This window comes from Pseudorasbora parva, chromosome 1 (genome assembly GCF_024679245.1).
Source record: "Pseudorasbora parva isolate DD20220531a chromosome 1, ASM2467924v1, whole genome shotgun sequence".
Taxonomy (NCBI): Eukaryota; Metazoa; Chordata; class Actinopteri; order Cypriniformes; family Gobionidae; genus Pseudorasbora; species Pseudorasbora parva.
The window spans coordinates 28,243,218-28,266,522 of record NC_090172.1 but is presented as its reverse complement, the minus strand read 5'-3'; the positions used below and the strand labels follow the sequence as shown (position 1 = coordinate 28,266,522).

The 23,305-nt window shown below is 38.2% G+C and overlaps 1 protein-coding gene across 2 annotated transcripts in view; it reads right to left on the bottom strand.

The window, feature by feature from the left end:
* Positions 1 to 626: 626 nt before the first annotated feature.
* The window catches only part of sin3ab (SIN3 transcription regulator family member Ab), a 42,024-nt gene continuing 19,345 nt past the window's right edge, over positions 627 to 23,305 (bottom strand). The window contains exons 7-21 of one of the 2 annotated variants that reach the window (XM_067437492.1): positions 19,409 to 19,561; positions 18,275 to 18,430; positions 18,090 to 18,173; positions 17,863 to 17,981; positions 17,460 to 17,670; positions 16,725 to 16,841; positions 16,396 to 16,634; positions 13,602 to 13,785; positions 12,929 to 13,496; positions 11,723 to 11,892; positions 10,937 to 11,110; positions 9,636 to 9,728; positions 4,784 to 4,878; positions 2,791 to 2,992; positions 627 to 2,139 (exon numbers count right to left, since the gene is read on the bottom strand). In XM_067437492.1, coding sequence (XP_067293593.1) covers positions 1,918 to 2,139; positions 2,791 to 2,992; positions 4,784 to 4,878; positions 9,636 to 9,728; positions 10,937 to 11,110; positions 11,723 to 11,892; positions 12,929 to 13,496; positions 13,602 to 13,785; positions 16,396 to 16,634; positions 16,725 to 16,841; positions 17,460 to 17,670; positions 17,863 to 17,981; positions 18,090 to 18,173; positions 18,275 to 18,430; positions 19,409 to 19,561 — 2,787 coding nt within the window. In that variant the 3' untranslated portion in view covers positions 627 to 1,917. Of the gene's footprint in view, positions 2,140 to 2,790; positions 2,993 to 4,783; positions 4,879 to 6,936; positions 8,542 to 9,635; positions 9,729 to 10,936; positions 11,111 to 11,722; positions 11,893 to 12,928; positions 13,497 to 13,601; positions 13,786 to 16,395; positions 16,635 to 16,724; positions 16,842 to 17,459; positions 17,671 to 17,862; positions 17,982 to 18,089; positions 18,174 to 18,274; positions 18,431 to 19,408; positions 19,562 to 23,305 lie in introns of those variants that run through there. The other variant, XM_067437493.1, reaches the window with a different exon arrangement.

Sequence of the window (23,305 nt, the reverse complement as noted above, 5' to 3'; positions counted from 1 at the left end):
GGGGTCTAAAGAAGGTTTTGGCATCCAACTCTCCAGCTGTCCTTAAAAGCCTGTTTTCATTTTATGCTCCAAGTTATGGATTGTAGAGGCTTTTACTACCCATTTCTCCAGGGACCGCTTAACTATAATACAGGCGCAACTTTTAATTGAATAATAAGGCATATCAAACCAGAACCTTTTTCATTTCACTTCAGCCTTTTATTATTTTCTGTGGTGTTAAAATCCTCCACTTTTTGGTTAAGAAACTATAACATATCTTTGATTTCTGGTAAACATTTTTTTTTTTTTACTTGGTCAAGTAATAAAAATATAGTATTTAAAAAAGTTAATTGCATTTCCTCATAAAACTCCAGCACTGCAAATTAATAACTGCATGCTTCAGTGTTATGAGAGTAAGAGTAATGTTTAAGTTAATTCTAGTTACATTTCAGTTGTAGAACATTATTACTGTGCCCCAGGAGAGTCCCAATGCTCCCTCTGCTGCCACGTTGGAAACACAACACTGTGTGTTTCAGTGCACATTAATTATGCATCCTCATATTCAGAGCATATAAGTGTAATTCAGTGTGAAAACAAGCATGCATTATTGATCGTTTCAGTTCCAGGCAGCAAGACACACAGCAGGGTGATCTACTACAATTCGGTTTTATTTCAATCTTTAAAACAATAATGAATAATATAAAAGGGCTGTACACGAGAACATAGAAACATGCCGTCATTGCCTTCTTTAAATATGTTTTACATATTTGTCAGCATAAACCAAAGCCTTAAAGCACACACAAATGTGCCCCAAGTTACATTTCTAAATTTCTCAATATAAGAGGGCAAACTGGGACCAAACAGGATTGTTTCTAAGTTCTACTCAGAACACAGGCAGTGATATCACAAATTTGAATACAAGTTCAGATAAGGGCCAAATATAGTGTCATGAAAATAATGATCCTATACAACATCTCCGGTTCTGGACAAACTCGAAGCTGTCGAAATGAACATTTCCATAACTACATAAAGAGAGGAGACAGAGTGACCAGACGAAACACTTTAAACAAGTACTCCCTTTGGTAAGAATAGTCATAAAGTGTTTTCTTAAACATCCCAGCATTAGGTTCCTCCACTACGCTGATAAGGAAGCCTAAAAGCTGAACTACGTAACAGTGAAGGTTGTCTGAATATAAACGGTCAGGCATATATATACATTGTATTTACATTACAAGAGCTTTTGTGACTGTACTTATTCTGGTGTTCCTGATTGACACGTTGTGGCTGGTATCTTGGATGTCTATTAATTAACAGTAATACCTTCATTAATGGTGCTGTAATTAACCAGTGAAAAGAGACCTTAATTACATTTCATGTATATTGCGAACAATAGACTAGGGAAATTCACATCATCAGTCCTGGTTTAGCTGCATAGCCCCAAGCACAGAGGCTTTTTTTTTTTTAAGTCAAGATTTTCTGTCACTTTCTTGAACATGTATGTGGTTAAAGTGAACCACAAAAGACAGCTAATAAACTACTATTCACCTTGAGTAGATGAAAAATAAAAATATACAAATGGGCATGGATTTGACCTGGATCTGTAAACCAGCCTTTTCACACACAAAAAAGCCTCTCAAAAAGACAAAAGTTACTCTTATTTCCGTGACAATCAAATGAATGTCTGACTAGAGCTGCAGCATTTGCAAGAAGTGTTTTCTTGCCCTCATGATTCAAGGACAAAAGACAACTGGGTATAAAGTCCAGGGGGGGAAAAGACTCCAATTTAAAAATTTAAAAAGGTAAAAATAAAAAAACAAAGTGAGCAATCTTCAAAGAACTCAATTGCGGTCCGATTTTAATTTCAGTGCTACTTCAGTCATAATAAAAACAACATAAAATGGGAGGTAAAAGCCCCCTCTTGTCTTGAAAACTTGAGCTTTACAATGTAGTGCCGTAGGTGACTTTATATTTGTTGATGTTCTGGAAGTGGAGGATCTTGGGCTCACAGACCGTTCTGCAGGGCAACAGCCCCTCCCGGCCCTCTCCCATCAGCCACTTGTACGTGACGGCTGCCATGTCGGTGGTCACGTGCTCTTTCCGCCACCTGTCCAGCCACGCCTGAAAGCGCTGATGCAGACGAGTGCTTACGCGCTGGTGAGACTGAAAACAAATCGAGACAAACAGAAATCAAACTATTGTGAAGCATCTCGATCTCAAAACAAATTCCTCTATCACATTGATTCTTATTCTTAATTATATTTATAATAAATATGAAATAAAAACAAGATGTGAACTGAAATCATATTTTCCCCCTTCAATAAGGAACATACAGAATTAGAATCCTAAAATGTGTTCATTTTAAGGGATAGTCAATTTTCTCTCCCTCATGTTGTTCCAAACCTGCAAGACTTTCTTAGAATATATAATACAGATTTTTAAAAATATATATTTTGAGGATTGTTGGTAACCAAACAGGTTCAGCTCTCATTGAATTTCATTGTACTCTTTGTCCATACAATGCAAGTCAATGGAAACCGAAACTGTATGGTTACCATCATTCTTGCACGTCTAGAAGAAAGTCAGTCATACAGGATTAGAATGACATATGGTGGCGTAAGTAATGAATACTAGGGAAAACATCCCATAAAATATCACCACGACTTGATTCTAGTCATACAAATAATAATTTCAACCAAATATAATTACAGAGGAACATTCTTGTTTAATATGGGGGCTGTTGAATATGGTGTTGGACAATGGGGAGCCCTCGAGTTAAAAAGTTTGAGAACCACTGCTCTATCATCTATATACCTGATGCGCTCTCAGCTGTGCAGTGCGTCGGTACATGTAGTCCTCCGACTTGAAGACGTACACCATCTTGTAGGAGTTGAGCTTAAACATGCACTCCATCTTGGAGTCCTCGCCGCCCTCTGAGGATTTCTTGGCTGTTTCTTTGGCCTCTCTCATCTGCACCTCTTGACCTCTCTGGCACTTCCGGATTCGTCTTAGATTTCTTAAAAAGAAAAAAGGCACATTGTTTCATTTTCAAGACACCCAAGTCTTTCTTAAATTTAGTACAAATGCTATCAAACATGTTAAGGCTCAGTATCTGACAGCTTAGGGAGAGGAAGATCCTAATCAAAAAGAGAAACTATGCACTAATGCAACTGTCTACAGTGCACCTTGGTCTTAATAGATATGATAAAATATCAACAGATACGATAATTTCCATTGAAAACTCATATCCATGGCAAATTCATATTGATCAAGTGCCAAATCAAGATTTTGGGTGGATAAAAAAAAAATATGGACAGTTAATTTCCCTGCTTCAATTAAAGACTAAAATTAGAAGTGTACTTACCAAAGGTTACAGATGTGAATGGGCATAGAAACCATGACTCTTATTTTGAATTCAGGACTTCACTTAAAGAAACTAGCCAATCGTCACAAAAAAAGAAACCAGGTAGGGAATTAGGTTAAGTAGCCAGGATATGGGTTGACATTGTGCATTATGCATTGGATGACCATGCACTAGAAATGTTTGTTGCATTACTTTTCTTAGCAAAAATAGTGGTGCAATGTCAGCAACACAACCTCACACTGCACATAAACAGAAAAGAAATGAAATCAATCCAAAGAATAAATAAATAAGTTGATTGTCTGTTTGAGGATGGAGACATCAAGAGCATCTCTCCAGCACTGCACATAAAACATGCATTAAAAAAATAAATGAAAGAACAAGCAAATCAATCATCCTCCCATGCTACAGCTCAAACGTCTGTTGGAAAGAAATACACGCACATTTGAGGATAAAATCCAGACCAGAATTTTATTGACAAGCCCCTCTCTGAAATACAGCCGTGTTTGTGTCAGACCATAGTGAGTTTAATTTCGAGTCACAGAACTACTTTGTAAACTGACAACCCCAATCGAACTCAAGAGAGAATCAGCGATGGGAGGACACATCATCTCTGAGATCTGAGCATACAAGGTCTACTCACTCAAATCTTAGACTATAAAAACATTTATACACAAGAATGAAATCAAGTTACATACAGAAATATATCTGTGAATAGAATTACACAAACAGACCACAGCACACTTTATATGAGAAGGCAAAGAAGTTTTCAGAAACCCAAGAGTGGGCTATTTTAAAAAGATTATGAAAATCTATTCAAAGGAAAAAGTACAGATCTGAACAGAGCACTCAGGCTCATATCTAAATGCACAGTCTTCAGTCTCTTTCAAAGAAAGTGATGACTCAACCGAACCCTGTTAAGAGTAGGCATTTAAAAACATCTTCCATATTCTCAGATGAAAAACATATTAAAATAAAATGAATTGTTCCACCTCATTAAACGTGTTATAAAGGCTCCACCGCTATTATACCCTAAAATAAAAAAGGGTGCACATAATTTTAGATAATACCTCTGCACACATACCCTACAAACACACCATACTTACAATTCATAAATAAGCATAAAATAACCAATATGACTGTACTGTGGCCACATCTGAGCAGAGATAAACAACCTAACAATGGGTTCTCATTAAATAAATTCTCAGTAAAGTGCGAATGCAAGCAGGCAGAGAGCTCATGTGTGTTTGGGTGGAAATAAAAAAACAAAACAATGCCAGGCGATTACAAACAGGCAGCACTTGTACAGTGTGACTCCCAGATATTTTCCCATGACTACCGTAAGCATTCCTGGGATGTTCCTGTCTTGAGTTGATGCTTGATGGGAAGGGGGCAAGTGTAAAGGACTCATGGCTCTAAAGATGGGTGTACTTGGCTGAGCCTCACCTGGGGAGAAACACAGGCTTCTGGGAGAGGTGCTCTCGCAGCTCTGGAGAGGCCGAGCTGGTGTTCAGATATCGCTCCACGTAGTCTGGCCAACGCTGAAACACACATACAGACATACAAGGTTACTCTAAAAGGATAAAGAGTCAATGTTTCTTGTTAATGGCATTACTGTCTGGAATTATTGAATATAGCAGAATAAATAATACCACCAAAAATATCCTCTGCATGACAATTTTGTGTGTGTTGTTTTACATAACTTATTTCTATGAATAAACCTCATGTATTATGCAAAGACTTCATATTTCGCCTCTTGAAAAAAATATTTTTTGGACTACAAACCCAAAACTGACATACCCAAGGTAAAAATGAAATATTAATTAAATAGGCCACGTAAAATCACAGATCGGGGTCAGCGCGTGCTGAGGCTCACAGTGCACAGACGTCGCCAACTTTCTGCAGTCGATAGCTATAGACCTCCAAACTTTGTGTGGCCTTCAGATTAACTCAAGAACAGTGCACAGAGAGCTTCATGGAAAGGGTTTCCATGGCACAGGAGCTGCATCCAAACCTTGCATCACCAAGTGCAATGCAAAGCGTCAGACACAGAGGTGTAAAGCCCGCCGACACGGGACTCTAGAGCAGTGGAGACGTGTTCTCTGGAGTGAAGGATTACGCTTCGCTGGGTTTGGTGGTTGCCAGAAGAACAGTACTGGAGTACTGGTTGCATTTTACCAAGTGTAAAGTTTGGTGGATGGGGGATTATGGTATGGGTTGTTTTTCAGGAGTTGGGCTTGGCTGCTTAGTTCCAGTGAAAGGAACTCTAAATGCTTCAGCATACCAAGACGTTTTGGACAATTTCATGCTCATAACTTTGTGGGAACAGTTTGGGGATGGCCCCTTCCTGTTCCAACATGACTGTCCGCTAGTGCACAAAGCAATAAAGACATGGATGAGTGAGTTTGTTGTGGAGGAACTTGACTGGTCTGCACAGTCCTGACCTTAACCTGATAGAACATCTTTGGGATGAATTAGAGCGGAGACTGTGAGCCAGACCTTCTTGTCCAACATCAGTGCCTGACCTTACAAAGACCCTTCTAGAAGAATGATCAAAAATTCACAAACACACTCCTAAAACTTCACAGAAAGCAACAGAGTTGAAGCTGTTATAGCTGCAACAGGTGGGCCAACTCCATATTAAACCCTATGGATTAAGAATAGAATGTCATTCAATTTCACGTGCATGTAAAGGCAGGCTTCGCAAAACTTTTGGCGTCAGTTGCAGCCTTCAGGTTACATTACTATGATTTAAGGTAAAAAGACACGATTTCTATACAAACACTAAATTACACTCAATGTTTTTTTAATAATTAAATGTGACATGACAAGCTGTTTTACTGATGTCTTTCCACGGTTGAAACAGCAATTCCATGTGACATGATACAGATTTTGTTTGCACTAACACACTTTCAGATGTTCATTCATGTTGGTTTATTTCACGCTGTAACTGGTATTAAGGCAGAAGCGAAGATCAGTTCATGTGCGCTCTGTGGTGCCGCTTCTCTCAAATTGAGTTGCACCAGAGTGCAAATTTTAAATTGTATAATAAAATGGACAACATTTGAAATGGGACTGTTTCATATCATTAGTAACAAAGTATAAAGATCATTGTGATTTGTTGGATGGTAGGTGCGCTACAATGTTCCTTTCATTCATTAACTGAAAACAGGATGACTAATCGATTCTTGGGATTTAAGAATCAATATCGGTTTTTAAAAATGAGATTCAATTAAAATCGAGAAAACAATATTTTTTACCCAGCCCTAATATATATATATATATATATATATATATATATATATAAATAAATACACACATACACAATAATGAATAATAATAAACCCACAGATTTGCTGTTTATAACACTTTATTAACTAAACATTTTTAATAAGTGGCTACAATATAAATTACATAAACTAAAAATGTGCGTAACAAAAATCCACCAATTTAAATTATTTTACAATATAATCTTACAATTGAATGTACAAATACATGTAATGTACAAATAAATCAAACGGTATACAGTGATTCTTTGGCTGAGAGCACAAACACATCTTTGTGGGGACTAATATATATATATATATATATATATATATATATATAATAGTTTTTATACTGTACAAACTGTATAATCCATCCCCTTACACTAACTCTACCCATCACAGAAAAAGAAAAAAAATGCATTTTTACATTTTCCAAAAAACTCAATTCTGTATGATTTATAAGCTTGTTTCCTCAAGTGGACCTCAATTTAGGTCCCCACGCTGACACAAGTCCCCATGAGTCAGTGTGCATTCAGGCTGAAGTCCCCACCGGGATAGAAAAACATGAACATACATACACACACACACACACACTTCTGGTGGTTCAGGCTGCTCTGGTCTTCCAGAGGTGCAGAATATAGAAAAATATATAGAATATAGAAAAAGTCCTGGAAGAACTGTGGTGGCTGATACAGAAGTAGATGCACTTTGACAACCTATTTCTGCAAGAGCCACAATGAGTGCCCCCTAGAACAATGGTATTCAAACCTGTCCTGGAGGCACCCCAGCCCTGCACATGGTGTATGTCTCCCTTATCAGACACCCAATGTAGTTCTTGCAATCTCTGCTAACAAGCTGATGAGTTGAATCAGGTGTGATAAATGAGGGAGACACAAAAAGTGCAGGGCAGGGGTGCATCCAGGACAGGTTTGAAAACCACTGCCCTAGAATACTATGTGGGTCAGCATTGTGTTGGCAATCTGCTGAAGGCCAAAACAGTCCAACACCACTGCCTGATTTCATGTAGGACTGTCTGTCACCATCCCTACTGAATCTCCGTAGGCTTTATGGAAGGATCAGTAGTTCCCACACATCCCTCCATTCATCAAACAGCACCTTGTTGTTTCTGATCCAGTGAATACTGCCGCAGGGAGAGTTCCTTGGCAACATGTTCAGCTGTTCGGGACAAACTTATCCTGCATCCCGAACAGTCGCAAGCCCGAATGAATTTATGAAGGAAGTCCCTGAAGAGGGAGAGGCTGGTGTAAGAGTTGTCAAGAAAATGCTTATAGTCAGTGTCCAACAATTTTTCATCCGCAAGGGCTGTAACGAAGTAATAACTCAAAAGGTCTGTGCTGAAAAAGACATCTCCTCTCACAAATAAGAATCTGCCAGGACAAATGTTTTAGTCACCTTTTTGCAGGTTCTAGATGAAGTACAGCTCTGGACCATTCATTCATCAAATGCAATAATCTGTAAAACATGAAGAGGTCTTGCAGGGATCTAAACATTCCTCATGGTGTCCCGCTCCATATGACATGGAGACCATCAAAAATGGAGAGAATTTTTGTGCAGGCCATGATTTGTGCCAGGAATAGTCTGTTAGGAGAACTGGCTCATTTAAATAACAGCAAAGTCTCAAAATGGCATGGTATATGGACCATTTAAACAGTGTCAGAAAACCATTCAAGGCTCTGCCCCAGTTGTTCTTACAGGTCAGAAACCAATATCTGGTTCATATCCATTGCAGCTTCTCTTCTGAGGTGCAACAAAGAAAGAGCAAGGAGGAAATGGCACCCTTTCCCCTCAACACCTTTTGCAGCAGCAGCAGGTGGCACAGATGTAGCAGATGTTGGAAACAGCGATGCAGCGGAAATGATGAAATCTGTTCCTCCGAAAGATGGATCTCAGCCTTCAGGAGACGAGTCAGCTGAATGCCTATTGCACAGCACAGCATGTAAAGAAACAGTACAAGTACCAAGTTTACTGACAACTACACTGACAGCAAGTTATCATGACTGGTCTGTGCACTGCAGATGGGTTTAATGACTGATTTTGATGCTAAATTATGTGTGGTGTGTTCACACTTGTAGTTCGGCTCACTTGGTTTGTTTGGCCTAGACCAAAAAAAAAATGTAGTTCTGGTCTGATAACCAACCTAAAGGCACAGACATCCATTCAAACCCTGACTGGTCGGCTTTTATGACATTTATTTTTTGTAATGGAACTTTCTAAACAGCCAAAACAATGCTGTGAGCTGGGCTAAACGCGCTTGTTGTATGTGCATAGCCTACATAAGATGGTATTTTGAACAGATAAGAACTTGCGAAGAGCTTAAAATATGTAAAGGAGTCAAAACAGCTGCAAGAATACCTCTGTCACACACACAAATCAAAATCTGCTGCGAGGATACACGGTTCTGATGCTTGTACCAAACTGCGATGGGCAGCATCACGAATATGATGAGACACTTGAGCGTTTGGTCCTTTTTAGGGTCACATCTGGTCTAATTTTTGGTTCGATTACATGTCTTTGGTCCATGTGGCCAGAGTTCATTCGGAAGCAGACCAAGACCCATATCCTTAGCAGTTGTTTGGTCTAGAGAAATAGCACCAGGGTTCATTTTAATTAAACCAAACATGCCAAGTGTGAACACACCCTAAAGGGAATACACTCTTTTGCTGTAAAAACTTGAAATAGCTTTTTTTTTTGTGAACTTTTTAGGCGTCACATCACTGGCATCTTAGCCTTAATAACCTTTCAGCACCGGATGTGTTTTTGCATTTTGCTTTATTTTAATTTTATTTTTCTTGAATTGTTGGTTTATAAAAACATGCATTAGGGACAACTTTTGCTGTAAAGCAACTTTTCACCACTGAGAGTGTTAGACGGGTTCTTGGCCTGAATAAGCTGTCCAAACGTTATGTCAATAGTCATAAAAAGATTTTGCCACAAGACTTTGCCAGCAGTGCAGTTTGGCTTAATACACTGGATAACACTGAAGTATCTTTAGCCAAGTCTCAGGCATGTACCTCAGTATCCACAGGTCCATCCGAGTTCTCTTCTTCTGTGTCCAACAGCTCCACAGCCAGCTGCACAATCCCTTTAGACTTCTGGAACAGTAACTGTAATATATATATACATATATGTTTTATACATAAAAAGTCACATAGCCGACATACAAATACTGACATGAAATACAATTTGTAGACTGCATTTTGCAAACTATAATAATTTATGAGATCATAGAGACTGTATGTGTAATTGAGAGACTATCTGGAATCTCTGTACTGCTACAAACTCTTTTATACAAACTATTGAAAGAGTCAAGGCCAGTTATACAATCTAAGATGCAGTTTCTCTTAAAAATTCACTCAAGATTTAACCTAAAATGTTGAAGAGAAAAAACGATGCACTGCACAGATAGACATGCGAAAGTGTGGTTAAACAAAAGTAGTTAAAGCAGAGGAGGTGAAAAGAGGCAGCAGATAACAGTGACATTGAGAGATGTGATCATTAAAACAAAAAGCGGTGATTTTAGCCGATTAAGCGCCTTTGACCGATAGCTTGATGGATGGTCCATTGGTTTGCTTGAAAAACCAACAGAAAGGTCTTATCAGCATTTCCTATACAACCATCCTTCACTGCGACATTGTCACTGTCAATACAATTCTGGTAAAAAAAACAAAAACAAAGACACAAAAAACACTTTCTTTCTACCAACACACCATAATATCTTCCCTATACTACTGATACCGTTTCAACCCTTCTTGTCAATTGCTTTTCTTAAAAGTGACTGCGTAAAACAACAAAAGACCAAACTACACTTTAATTTAAAAGTAAACAATTACAAAATTACAAAACGTAATTTGATCGTTTGCTCAAAACACACAATGTATGCACACTAGAAAGCATCATCCTTATCCAGTGCCTGCACTATTTTTCTCCAGAAGTTATGAACATTAAACATGCCTTTGTATTTGTTTAAAATATTTCTAAACCCCCTTTAAGATTGTCATCTCTAGTAATTTATTGTTTATCTCCTCATTTTCTTTATTGACTGAAACAGTGTCTGAGCCAGAGTTGTCAACTTGTGGACAAACAAATTAGTGGAAAAACATTCAAGGCACATAAAATGCATGTGTACACTTAGCGCTTGTATGTTGATATTGGTATTTGCGTTGCACATACAGCACTAGCCTACCCTAGTGTAGTGTAAAATCAAGAGTACACTTTGGGCTTTGATGATCTTCTGTGGTAGTTATTCATACCACACCAATTCCATAAGCAATAGAGAAGTACACAGTGTGTCTAAGTTAAGAGATAGTCAAACCTTAAAACAGTTCTCATCGGACATCAGCTGCTCGGCTTTGCGCTGGTAGGATGTCTCAGCACTGCCTCTGGATGTTTGGGTGGACAGGGACCCACCCGTGGCTTTGTTGGCACACTCGCCAAGATAAAGATCAGTCACCTGTACACAGATCTCATCGCTTACTATATGCTGCAGCTGTGGGAAAGAGAAAGAGAAAGAAAATGGTAAGATGAGATTATTGAACACTGAGAAGGATCGCCAAAGGCCCTGATACACTTCAAGTGAAATTGAAGAACAAACTGGTGCGATGTCATTTCAAAACTAAGTTCCTTTTGGAGTTTACTTTCTGGAAAACTTTGCTTCGACTGGTAAACACCTGGGAACCACTAGAGCTGCGAGGCATTTTCTCTGGTTCATTTCTTCTCTTCAGTCCATTGAGGACAGGCGCGAGTAAAAACATGACTTGACTGGAGCGATGAATTGCAGAGCTTGTGCAAACATCCACATCACTGTGATCAGATTTCTTAACTGCCATTTTAACACTCCTGTAATTTTTGTTGTTTATTTTGTTATTGAGAGGAAAGCATATATTTACATTTTCATCTAAACGCCACTCCCCAGCGGTGTGGGTGGCAGTGTGATGTTCACTAACAGTATATCGCTGCAAACGTACCTTCTTTTTACCCCATAGCGATTAAAATGTGAGTATGCTGCGAGTATATTGTGGCCTACAAAGAAGGAACTCGTGAAAGCTAAAGCCAAAATAATAATGATAATATAAGTAATACAATTAAAAAAAAAAACTACCTGTCTCACTATACTCTGGATTAGTTTGTCCATGGTGAAGGCAATGTAGGCATGGATGGTAAACATTTCCCTCATCTGGTCCTCGTACTGAGATGTCTCCATGTTGCCATCCAAAAGGTTTCGCACCATCTCTAAGAAGGCAGAGTAGTAGTCTTCAACGTCCATGTCCACTGTAAAACAAACGGGACATTTTTAATTGATCAAAGTCCAAAAACTGCACCACCGATAAACAAATTACAGCCAATCTGTGAGTCGCTCAAGTAGTTTCCATGGTGACAGGGCCCTGAGGGTTGCAGGCAAATCTGAGATAAATATCATTAGCGCCAACATGTGTTAAAACCCTTGAGAGTGACTGGTGATAAAACATCCGCCTGTCTTCGCAAATTCAGGAGGTCTTGCACTCAAGTTCTCAACCTTTCGTGAAATGTGCTGACACAATGACTACCAGTATAAAAACCATGAGTAAAAAGGGAAATCAATTAAAGGGTTAGTTCACCCAAAATTTATGTTATTAATGACTCACCCTGATGTCGTTCATCTTCAGAACACAGTTTAAGATATTTTATATTTAGTCCGAGAGCGTATGCAAGTGTATGCACACTATACTGTCCATTTCCAGAAAGGGAATAAAAACATCATCAAAGTAGTCCATATGTGACATCAGTTAGTTAATTAGAATCTCTAGAAGCTCAAACGGTTATGAATCAGCTTATAGATTCATGATTTGGGCCGCGTGTCAAACTGCCATACTGCTGAAATCACATGACATTGGCGATCCGAATCATGAATCAATCCTCTGATTCATAACTGTTCTAATTTTTATTTCAGTATTGAAAACAAAGACAGAAGAGACGACAATGCTGAATAAATCGTAGTTTTTGTTATTTTTGGACCAAAATGTATTTTTGATGCTTCAAGAGATTCTAATTAATCAACTGATGTCACATATGGACTACTTTGATGATGTTTTTATTCCCTTTCTGGACATGAACAGTATAGTGTGCATACACCTACATTGAAGGAACAGAAAAGCTCTCGGACTAAACATAAAATATCTTAAACTGTGTTCCGAAGATGATCGGAGGTCTTACGGGTGTGGAACAACATTAGGGTGAGCCATTAATGACACATTTTTGTGAAATGGTAAACTTAAACTTTAATTTGCAAAATATACAGTTGTGTTCTGCTCTGTAATCTGAAACTCACTTGGTTCTTTCAAACGCAGCTGTATGGCCGGGCTTTCGTTCTTCTCCCTTTTGAACCCCAGTACGTTCCTTTCCCACTCCCTCTCTCTGGCTTCTTCCTCGATCTGTTTATCTGCCTGTTTGTAGATCCGTAGCAGTCGGGAGCACAGGATCTGGTGCAGCCGAAGGAAGATGTACCAGTTATTGTTGACATAGAAGAGGTTGTAGGCATCGGGGCAGTTACCCAGCTTCTGCTGGGTAGCTGCTGTATGGCTGAAGAGGAGCTTAGACTTTGCTGACGTCGTCCCATTGTGCTTTTTAGTCCCGTCTTCATCTGGCTCTGTCTCCTCTTCCTCCTCCTCCTCCACATCAGAAAGCTCACCACGCTGGGCAAACAGCATGTCGGGGATGAAATGGTAGATGATCTGTTTGATTTTATACTTGTCGTCTTTGTGGATGCCGGACTGCCTCTTGACATGGTGGATGATGAGAGCAGCTGCGTCTTCCAGGATCGGTCTGTCCTCGTACACGAGGGTCATGTGAGGGCCTGAGGGAGGTGCTGCATTGTCTTCGGAAGCCTGCTCCTGTCCCTAAATAGATTAAAAGGCCATGATTAGCAACCCAACAACACTTAAGATGCCTTTGAAGAACTTTTTAAGATGCGTTTTTGTGCATGTATTTTGAATGTTTCTTACCTCATCATAAAGACTCTCGATTTCATTGAGCAGCGTCTTGGAGCGAAACACCTTTGTGTCATTCTGTTTGAAGTTAATACCTTGGTGATCTAAAGACTTCAGGTAATACTTCTCATTCTGTTCTCTCCAGATCTTATTGAAGCCACGCTGAGCCTCTCGCCACTCCTCTTCTTTAATTTTTAGCCTGAGAAGACAAACGCACAATGAATTCTGTGAGGAAAACCTGAAATATAAAGAACTCAATAAAACAGCTCTCCCTGTCTGAAAAAATGTGAGTCCATAATGCTATAGGATAGTAATAACACAGGTACTAATGCTGCACTCGTTTTTCATTGGATTATGACAAATTCCATTTGCGATAAATAAATGTTTAACATCAGGTACTGCAGCCGAAATTCAAAACACTGGAGAGGGTTTATTCTCTTGGCCCCGTCCCCTCAAATTCGATCCTCACACTGCTTGCCAGATTATGTACATGCAACAGGAATGAGCGCAATGGTCAATGGAAGGCGACAAGTCTTAAGCCTTGTTTATACATCAACGCGGAGTGGGCGGTCATGCGCGTTGGGAGCACAAAACCCCATTTCGCCTAGCGGTGTGCAACGAATTTCTTATAACATTTTCCTTTTTTCCGCATCGAGTTATAGGCGAATCTAGCCGAGATGATGTCTCATCACACAGACACCCAGTTTGCAAATTCAAATTAGGTACTTATATTTACGAAATGAGCCTACAAAAGCAGAAATAAGCCCTTTTAAATAAAGAACCATGTTTAATAAAAAAAATAAAAAATTCATGAAACTAAAATGTTTAGTGAAATTAGGAAATATTTAAGAGACCATTAATTTACGTGTGCATATATTATTTTCTCATTTCACAAGTAATAATATCAAGGTTTACTGAGTTTAACACAACTCTTTTGTAGTGTGGTTTTTGGTGTACTAATAAATATCACCTGTGTACATTATCCCACTTCTTTTCAACGCTTTTTCCTGATGGTTTATAGAACAATTCCTCCGAGTTGCCCTCTTTCGTTTCAAAGAATAACACAACGGCAAGCGCGTCAAGTATAAACGACTCGTCCGTTTGGGTAGGAGCGCGTGGAATCAGCGGAGGCTCGTTCTGCGGAGCCAGGCGAAAATAGATGGATGCGATCTCTGACCTTGTTAGTTTGCTGGCTTCCATAGCTGCAATACACTATGTTTGCCGCTAACTGGCAACCCTGGTGTCAAATACTATTGGGTAAATTGACAACCGACAGAATCACACAGACCGAAACGACTTTCTGACACGGAATGCACATTTCAAAGTAGAACATTTCAATGTATAACTTTTTATTTTTTTACAGAGAAACAAGTAGGCGCATGTGAACTTAGCATGTTTCCATGTAGCATACAGCACCTTCAACCCTCTACAATGTGAGTAAATCACTCTTAACTAAATATCATTAGCCATGGGCTAATAAAGGCTTAGACTGTAGAGGCTAAGAATAAGTTTAGCATAGATATATTTTCACTCGCTGAACGCTGTCAAGCGATCTGTCTATTTCAGTTCAGCCTACCTGACGTACCGTAAACTAGTCTGAAGACACACAAGAGGCTTTGCTCTCTCTCTCACCCACACACACGTGCAAAGAGAGAGTATTAAATACCACACAGAATCGACACACTACAAGTTAACCATATTCTTTGTTTTATTTTCCTGCCAAAAGAACAGAGTTCATTTGGAATTATTCAGCTTTTAAAATCAAGTAGAAGATATTTGGTTTCTCTGGTAGTGGGCGGGACTAATGCGCAAACGTCTGGAAATCTCTGCAAATCTCATTGGCTGGTGCTCAGCTATTAACTTTGCTGTTTTGATTTCAGCAAATCAGTTCAAGTTAATGCAGACAACTTAATATTATTAATATTCATGAAAACAACAGCTCAATCAATCTTTAGTTCATTGTATATTGTTATTAAAAGAAGAATTAGTAGTAGTAGTATTATCTTATTAATAATTACTATTATATATTACCCTTATCATTTTTTACAGAAACATTGAATGACCAACAATATCTTAACCACCACAACCACTAAGTTCAGTTAAAATATCAAATATGCATTCATACATGCATGTATATACAGCTCTGGAAAAAATACTGTCAAACAATTAATATCGGTATAGTCTATAATATAGATGTAGATCTCAATATAGACTTATAGATATAGGCCTATACAAATATAAAATATACATGCATGTGTGTGTATTTATATACACAATACACACACATTATGTAAACAAAATTTTATTTTGAATGCGGTTAATCGTGATGAATTGATTTAACAGCACTAATATAAACAAAGTGTATCAGTCAAGCGACTGTGTTTATTACTGTAATATAATTATTTTATTAATTAATTACAGTACTTAATATTTGAATTTTATTGTACACTAACAATACATTTTTAGAAATAATTTCTTCACTTTCACAAGCCAAAATTAGGTAGACTCTATTCTTTAGTTACGTTTGGAGAAAAAAAGACTGATAGCTAAGAAATGTTTTGAAAAAAGCAAATACTTCATACTTTAAAAATCAAGATTTTGATTTTAATTTGAAAAACTGTGAAGCCCTGAGTGATATTGAATAATTACCACATTCACGTACTATGCCCCATACACCAGAGAATACTAGGGTACTAGATGGTAAATGTTCTAAAACAAAATCTTTCCTTTTTAATGCCACAATGAATTACATTTTGATAGTTTTCATGAATATGCTGGGAAGGAGTCGAACAATAACATTGATGCTAACCTTTTGAGTACAATAGGCACAGAGACAGCAGGGTTGGTCTTGAGCCCGTCTATGATGTCTGGAGCTTTGTCACCATATATCCTCTGAATAGCTTTACGGTGGATGACCTCAGAGGTGCCTCCGATGGTATTGTCCAGTCGGAACTTGGCTTGTTCCTCAGCAGACATGCGCGAGAGCCTCTTTTGAACAGCCTCCAGAACACGGATAGTGGCAAGGTTTGTCTCCAGAACCACATCAAGCTGCATGGCACGACACATTAGATTAAACACTGATCAAAATATCCAATGACACTGATCGCTATGACAGTGAAGCTTTATTCTATTGCTTACCTCAAAGCGCTCATCTTCACATCTATATATATGCTCTTCATACTGGGTCTTTTTTGAGCTGACAAAGGTTGAGTCCTCAGACCAGGATGGAAACGACACCCACGTATCATTCAACACCTGAGAATTAATCAACATTAGCACAGCGCTGTAATATCATCACACTTTCAATGCACAATTATCCTGTCCAAAAGAACATCTATAGAAATTTAAGCGGACGGGGGGACGGTTAATACCAAAGATTTGAACGGTTATGAATCAGCGTATCGATTCCGGATTCAGATCGTCAATGGCACGCGACCCAAAGCATGAAATGTTACACTGATTCATAACCATTCCACACTATAGAAGTTGTTATTTAGTTTTTTTTGCAAACAAAAACTATTCTCGTCACTTCATAAAATTATTGTAGAACCACTGTGAGATGGACTTTGTTATGACGTCGTTAGTGTCTTTTATGGGTCTTGAGAGAGGAAATTACATTGGTGTCAATGAAGGCCTTTCTGAACCATCGGATTTCAACAAAAATATCTTTGTTTTTGGGTGAACAAACCCTTTAAAACCAAGATTATCATCAATATTGCGACAGCCCTACATAATTACCTGCCCATTTCATTTCATTAATCTACTATTTTCCTTTAAATAGTGCCATATATTTAGAAATAAAACTCTTTTTTGGAGTGATGTTTGTACATACAAGTTGAAATTGTATTTACAAACACACAATGGTGAGCTCACCTCTTTGCACAGTGGAGTCCTTCCTGTACATCTAGGCTGCTGGAAGCTCTTGGGTAGGGCTCTATAACTGGACCCCAATCTCTTGCAGGACGCATAATCAATTTCCATTGCAATGCCTTCAGTGGCTCGCTCTTTGGGAAAGCTCTCAATATGGGCACACTCTCTGTAGCCAAGAAAGTTCTTAAACCATGTAAAAAGCTCTGGGAATTTCCTGATAACCAGAAAAAGCAATGTCAGAAAAACTTGTTATATTGTTATATTGATTCAAATATTAACATGTAATAAAGTGCAAGTAATAATAATCTTTTTTGTTGTTAAGTTATAATTATATAATCAAGTTAAACAATGGCTACATAAAATCAGTCACAGACGTCCATTTGAAATTAAACTGAATTCCACTCACCCCAAAAATGGCAAAACCAACTGCACAAGCTCAGCCCGTGAGATCACTTCTTGATTGAAGATGACCAAACAGCGTAAGAAATTGTCATAAGCCTCCGAACTCCGCAGTGCTTTCCGCACCTAAGAAGAAAGCCGGGCATTTAGGCAACATACCTCACTATAATCCTTGTAATATTTACTGTATTCTATTGTAAATAATCAATGAAAGACTATATTAAAAGCAATCACCTTTTCAAAAAAGAGAGATTCAGCACCAATTCCAAGTTTGCTGGCTTCAGCCATCGACTCCTTTCCTATAAATTTTTGCTTTTTCTGTTAAGGAGTTAAAAAACAAAAACATGAATATTGGTTGATCACATGGCGTAAGAGAATAGCCATTAGGTACAGTAAAGTAAAGTTTCACTCCAAGTCACCTTAACAGGGGGTGTAGTGGGCGGCCCCGTGTGTCTGCGGATCTGACAGCCATTCTGGTTAAAACTCTGCTTATGGTTAGGCTGGGGTCTCTTTACCGTCCCTCCACGCTCATTACGCACAGCTTCAGCCTTCTCATCTGTAGTCTTACTCAATAACTGAGGAGAAGAGCAATGGATAAGAAGCAAAATTAGTTCAGTTCCATGATTTTTAGTAGGGGTGACCCCCTAATATTCGAGGCACCAATATGCGGAGCCGGATTCGACCACCGATCTCAAGGTCGAATCTTTGCGGGTGTTATGAAACAAGGATCATACCATTTTGGCAATATGGGGGTGGCTTTAAAATCTATAATTTTAAAATCGAACACATTTAATGAGTGTACACACATATTCGGCGCCTGTCCACGGCGACTCAGGAAGTTGTTTAAAATCCTGCCGCGCCATAGAGCGCCATTTCAGGGTTTTATTTTAAATTTATACTACATTTCCCTCAAATCGTCAATGTACATAGGCCTACTGATTTCACCCTGTGCTACAAGATACACTCATCGTGCAGCTCTTCTGTCAGAAGTCGATTCAAAATTGAGCTTGCGTGTATATAATGTGCGCGGAGGTGTGAGAAACCTGAGACATGCCGCTGAGCTTTGCGTCCGGTGTGCGACCCCCTTTAGGCACAATCGGCTTAAGAACGTGCATGTAAACACACTCAGTGTTCTTTTCCTCTCTAGGCAGGTACTTTTTAGGTTTATTTATCAAAATATTCTTTTATATATTTGTGTGATGTTCTGTATTTCGATCGCGGCTTTAAAATGTTATGAGAAAACGTTTTACAAATGTTTATCCACCACATTACCTTTTATTTAAACCTAAATAAGAAAGCCATTGTCAGTTTGTCTGTCAGTTGGCAGGCAGTTTTGATCGCTTTATTAAACGTTGTTGCTGTGTGCAGTGTGTAAAGGAAAATAAAAATAGTTTTACCCTCCTGCTGAATAGTGTCGTGCCTCTCCCAACCCGTTCACACACACATAGATGATTCGACTATCGGTCGACCATAGAAAGATTCGACAGTTCTGATTCGAATGTGTAAATCCTTAGTCGAGGACAGCCCTAATTTTTAGTAATCATGATACCTACCGCTGAACTGTTAGCATCTGGCAGGAACTGGCCGAATTCTGAAAGAAGGTCCTCCTGGTTCTTGAAGAGCTGGGCCACCTGAGCATACACCTGCTGCTCTGTGAGAGTGGGTGTGTAGTTTCCACCTGCCTCCTTAGCATTACGCTGCTCCTTCTATAAAGGACAGAAACAGAAAGCATCAAAGGCTGTCAATACAATATACAGTACAATTAAAAAGTTTGAGGTCGGTAAGACTTTTTAATGTTTTTGAAAGTCTCTTATGATAATTTTTGTATATTATGTTGTATTCTTAATAATTTATTTGCTAAAAAACTGTCAAAATACTAATATTGAGAACATTATTACAAATAGGAATGCATAATGGAAGTTTTGCCAATATTTTTTTCAACTTATGTTGGCAATGCCGATACTGATATATGGTCTCCTTACTAAAAGGATACTTTTAAAAGATCTCCTTAAAATAAATGAATCTCCTAAATGAATGTTAATAAAGTTCTTTTTATAATAATAGTATATTAAAAGATCTGAAAATAACAAAGTCAGTCATTTTTCACCCCAGACAGATGCAGCTGTAACCTAAATAATTTATTTTTGGATTTAACATTTGTGCACATGAATGATTGAAGCTGTCTTTAGCTTCAAATAAAAACAATTTCTACAATTACTTTAGAGCTCCTTGGATTTTTCATCATCCATTTCATAACATTTTATTACAGATTAATAAACTGTATATAAAATAATTTAATTTACAAGTGTCATGTGTGTGATTTATTACATCACTACTGCTTTTTTTATTCAGAAAAAGAGTAACTTCAAGTTATTTGTTTATTCTACTTATTTTATTACTCTAACAACAGCTCCCTCACTAAATATATATAACATTCAACGGGCGGGCACTAGGACCTGGAGGAGGATTTAGCTGCTGTGGAGGCTGCTGCGTCTGTACGCGCTAGAGTGGGGAGCATGTGGTTTACCGTGAGTAAAAACAAACAAACAAAAAAACCTTTAAACCGTTTAACTGATAGTGTTAATCGGTCAAAATTCTTACTATCGGTTAATGGTTAAACGGTCAATATGAGCATCCCTAGTCCAGAAATTTGTTTTATCCTGTATCTGCTATATAACACAATATTTTGTAGTTCAGAGATTCATGCTAGTGAATAAATACATAGATCCGCTGTGTACAGTTGATTTTTTTTCTCATTAAAACCAAAGATGTTAAAGGGATAGGTCACTTTGAAATAAAATAGGGATGCACGATATTATCGGCACAACATCGGAATCAGCCGATAAACGCTTAAAATATAAAAATCGGCATCGGCCAAAATGAAAAAATTATGCCGATATGCCTTGTCGATATGATAACGTGTTAATATGTGCCTGCAATAACTCACGTGTACAAGGAGTGCTACAGCGATGAGACCATGTCAGCACTGCGGTCATCCTTGAAGTGAAAACAACCTAATACATTGCATGTACAGTGATTTATATTGACTGTTTTTAAATGCTTCCTTAAATTTGTGAATGCACGTGACCGTCAGCAGCAGATTTGCCTGGTATTCACAACAACTAGACCAAAACGAACCCAAAACAAGCCCAATCGCGTCTCCCCACTCTCTAGCGCGTGCGGCAGCCTCCACAGCAGCAGAAGCTCCTCCAGGTCCTAGTGCCCGCCCCCAGACCGCTATATATTTATACATGTAGTGGGGGCGCTGTTGTTACAGTTATACAATGAAAAGTAGAATACACAAATAAATTAAAGTTACTTCTTGTTCTGAATAAACAAATCAGTAATGATGTCATAAATCACAAGCAAGACACTTGTAAATTAAATACTTTTATTTGCCGTGTATTAATCTGTAATAAAATTTTAGGAAATGGATGATGAAAAATAATACAAGGAGCTCTACAATAGGTGTGCACAAATGCTAAATCCCAAAATACAATATTTAGGTTACAGCTGCATCTGGTGTAAAAAAATATTTTTTTATTTGATTTATTATTGGTTAAATTTATTATTGTTATTTTCAGGGCTTTTAATATACTCTTATCATACAAAGAACTTTATTAACATTTATTTATCTTCAACAAGAATCCTTTCAGTAAGGAGACAACCAGAATGAAAAAAAAAAGGTATCGGCATTGGCCAAACGGAGCTGAAAAATATCGACATATCGGATATCGGCAAAAATCTAATATCCTGCATCCCTAAAATAAAATGTTGATATGTTTTAGCTTACCAGCATACACAGAGAAGTCTAAATTTAACAATCCCCCATCATAAGTACACACTGATGGCCTAAGACACGAAACGAGCGGTTTGTGTGAGAAAACGAACAGTATTTATATCGTTTTTACCTCTTGTACACCACTACGTCCGACTGATCCAAGGGCGCGCGTGCGTGTTTCCTGTTGTGTACAAGAGGTAAAAACTATATAAATACTGTTCATTTTCTCACACAAACCACTCGTTTTGTGTCTTAGGCCATCAGTGTGTACTTACGATGGGGGATTGTTTAATTTGGACTTCTCTGTGTATGCTCTTTGAGGTGGTGACCATAGACCTGCATGTGAGGCACAGACAAGAACGGTTTGACCTAAAATGATCAAAATTGAAACTACTGGGGAAACAAATACTCCTACATCTCGGATGCCCATGAGGTAAGCTAAACCATATCAAAATTAAATTTCAAAGTGAACTATCTCTTTAATCAGTGACTGTATATCAAGAACAGGGACACATCACAATGGGTGCATTTCGTTTTGTGATTTCAACGGAATGAATAGTCTCCGCAACAGCAATCGATTAAAGCGCTAGTCAGTGCACGAGCCACATGAAAACAGCGGCCACAAGCACTGCATGATTTCACAAATGCATTCCAGTGCCATTTGTGAAATAATGTTACTCTACTAATCATGATGCTGTGTGTGAGATGCTTAATTTGCATTACATATAACAACTCAAAGTGCAAGAAAAGCCGCCATCACTGCTGATACTTCGGGTGCATTTCAAACTAATGCAACGACAGTGTCAACAAGTCACTTCTTCTGCATTTACTTTGAGACTGGGGGTTACCATTAACAGGCCTATGGACACTGCCCACTAGAGGTCTGCATGTGTAATTGCATATTGACACAGGCAACAATGCAGAAGTATAAATGAAAACCAACGCGTAACTTGTGGCGTAGAAGATATGGTGTAGGACCAATGCAGAAGAATAAATCAGCCTTAACTGTTGACGGTCACGTTCATCTGTACGCGCATTCATAAATTCAAGGCAGCATTTAAAAACTGTCAATATAAATTACCATACATGCAATGTATTTGTTTGTTGTCAAACAAATTAACTTCAAGAATGACCAGACTGCTGACATGATCTCATTGCTGCAGCACTCCTTGCACACGTGAGTTATTGCAGGCGCATATCAACATATCATATTGTATATTGTCATTATTTTTTCATATCACCAGATGCCGATATTTTAACCATTTATCGGTTGAATCTGAGTTCATACCGATAATATCATACACCGCTAATTACAAAAAATGTATTGCAATATTTTAAAATGCGATTAATTACTGTGATGGCAACGCTGAATTTTCAGCAGCCATTACTTCAGTCTTCATTAGCCATGTTTCCATCCAAACAATTTATAAACATTTTTGGATATCACATTAAAAAAGAAAAACGCTGGATGGAAATGGCAAGATGCGCATAAAGTGTATACGCTCAATCGAGTCGGATGATTTTTTTTAACCAATAAGAAAACAAACTAAGATGGAAACACATTAAAGGGGGGGTGAAACACTCAGTTTCAGTCAATCTCATGTCAATCTTGAGTACCTATAGAGTAGTATTGCATCCTTCATATCTCCGAAAAGTCTTTAGTTTTATT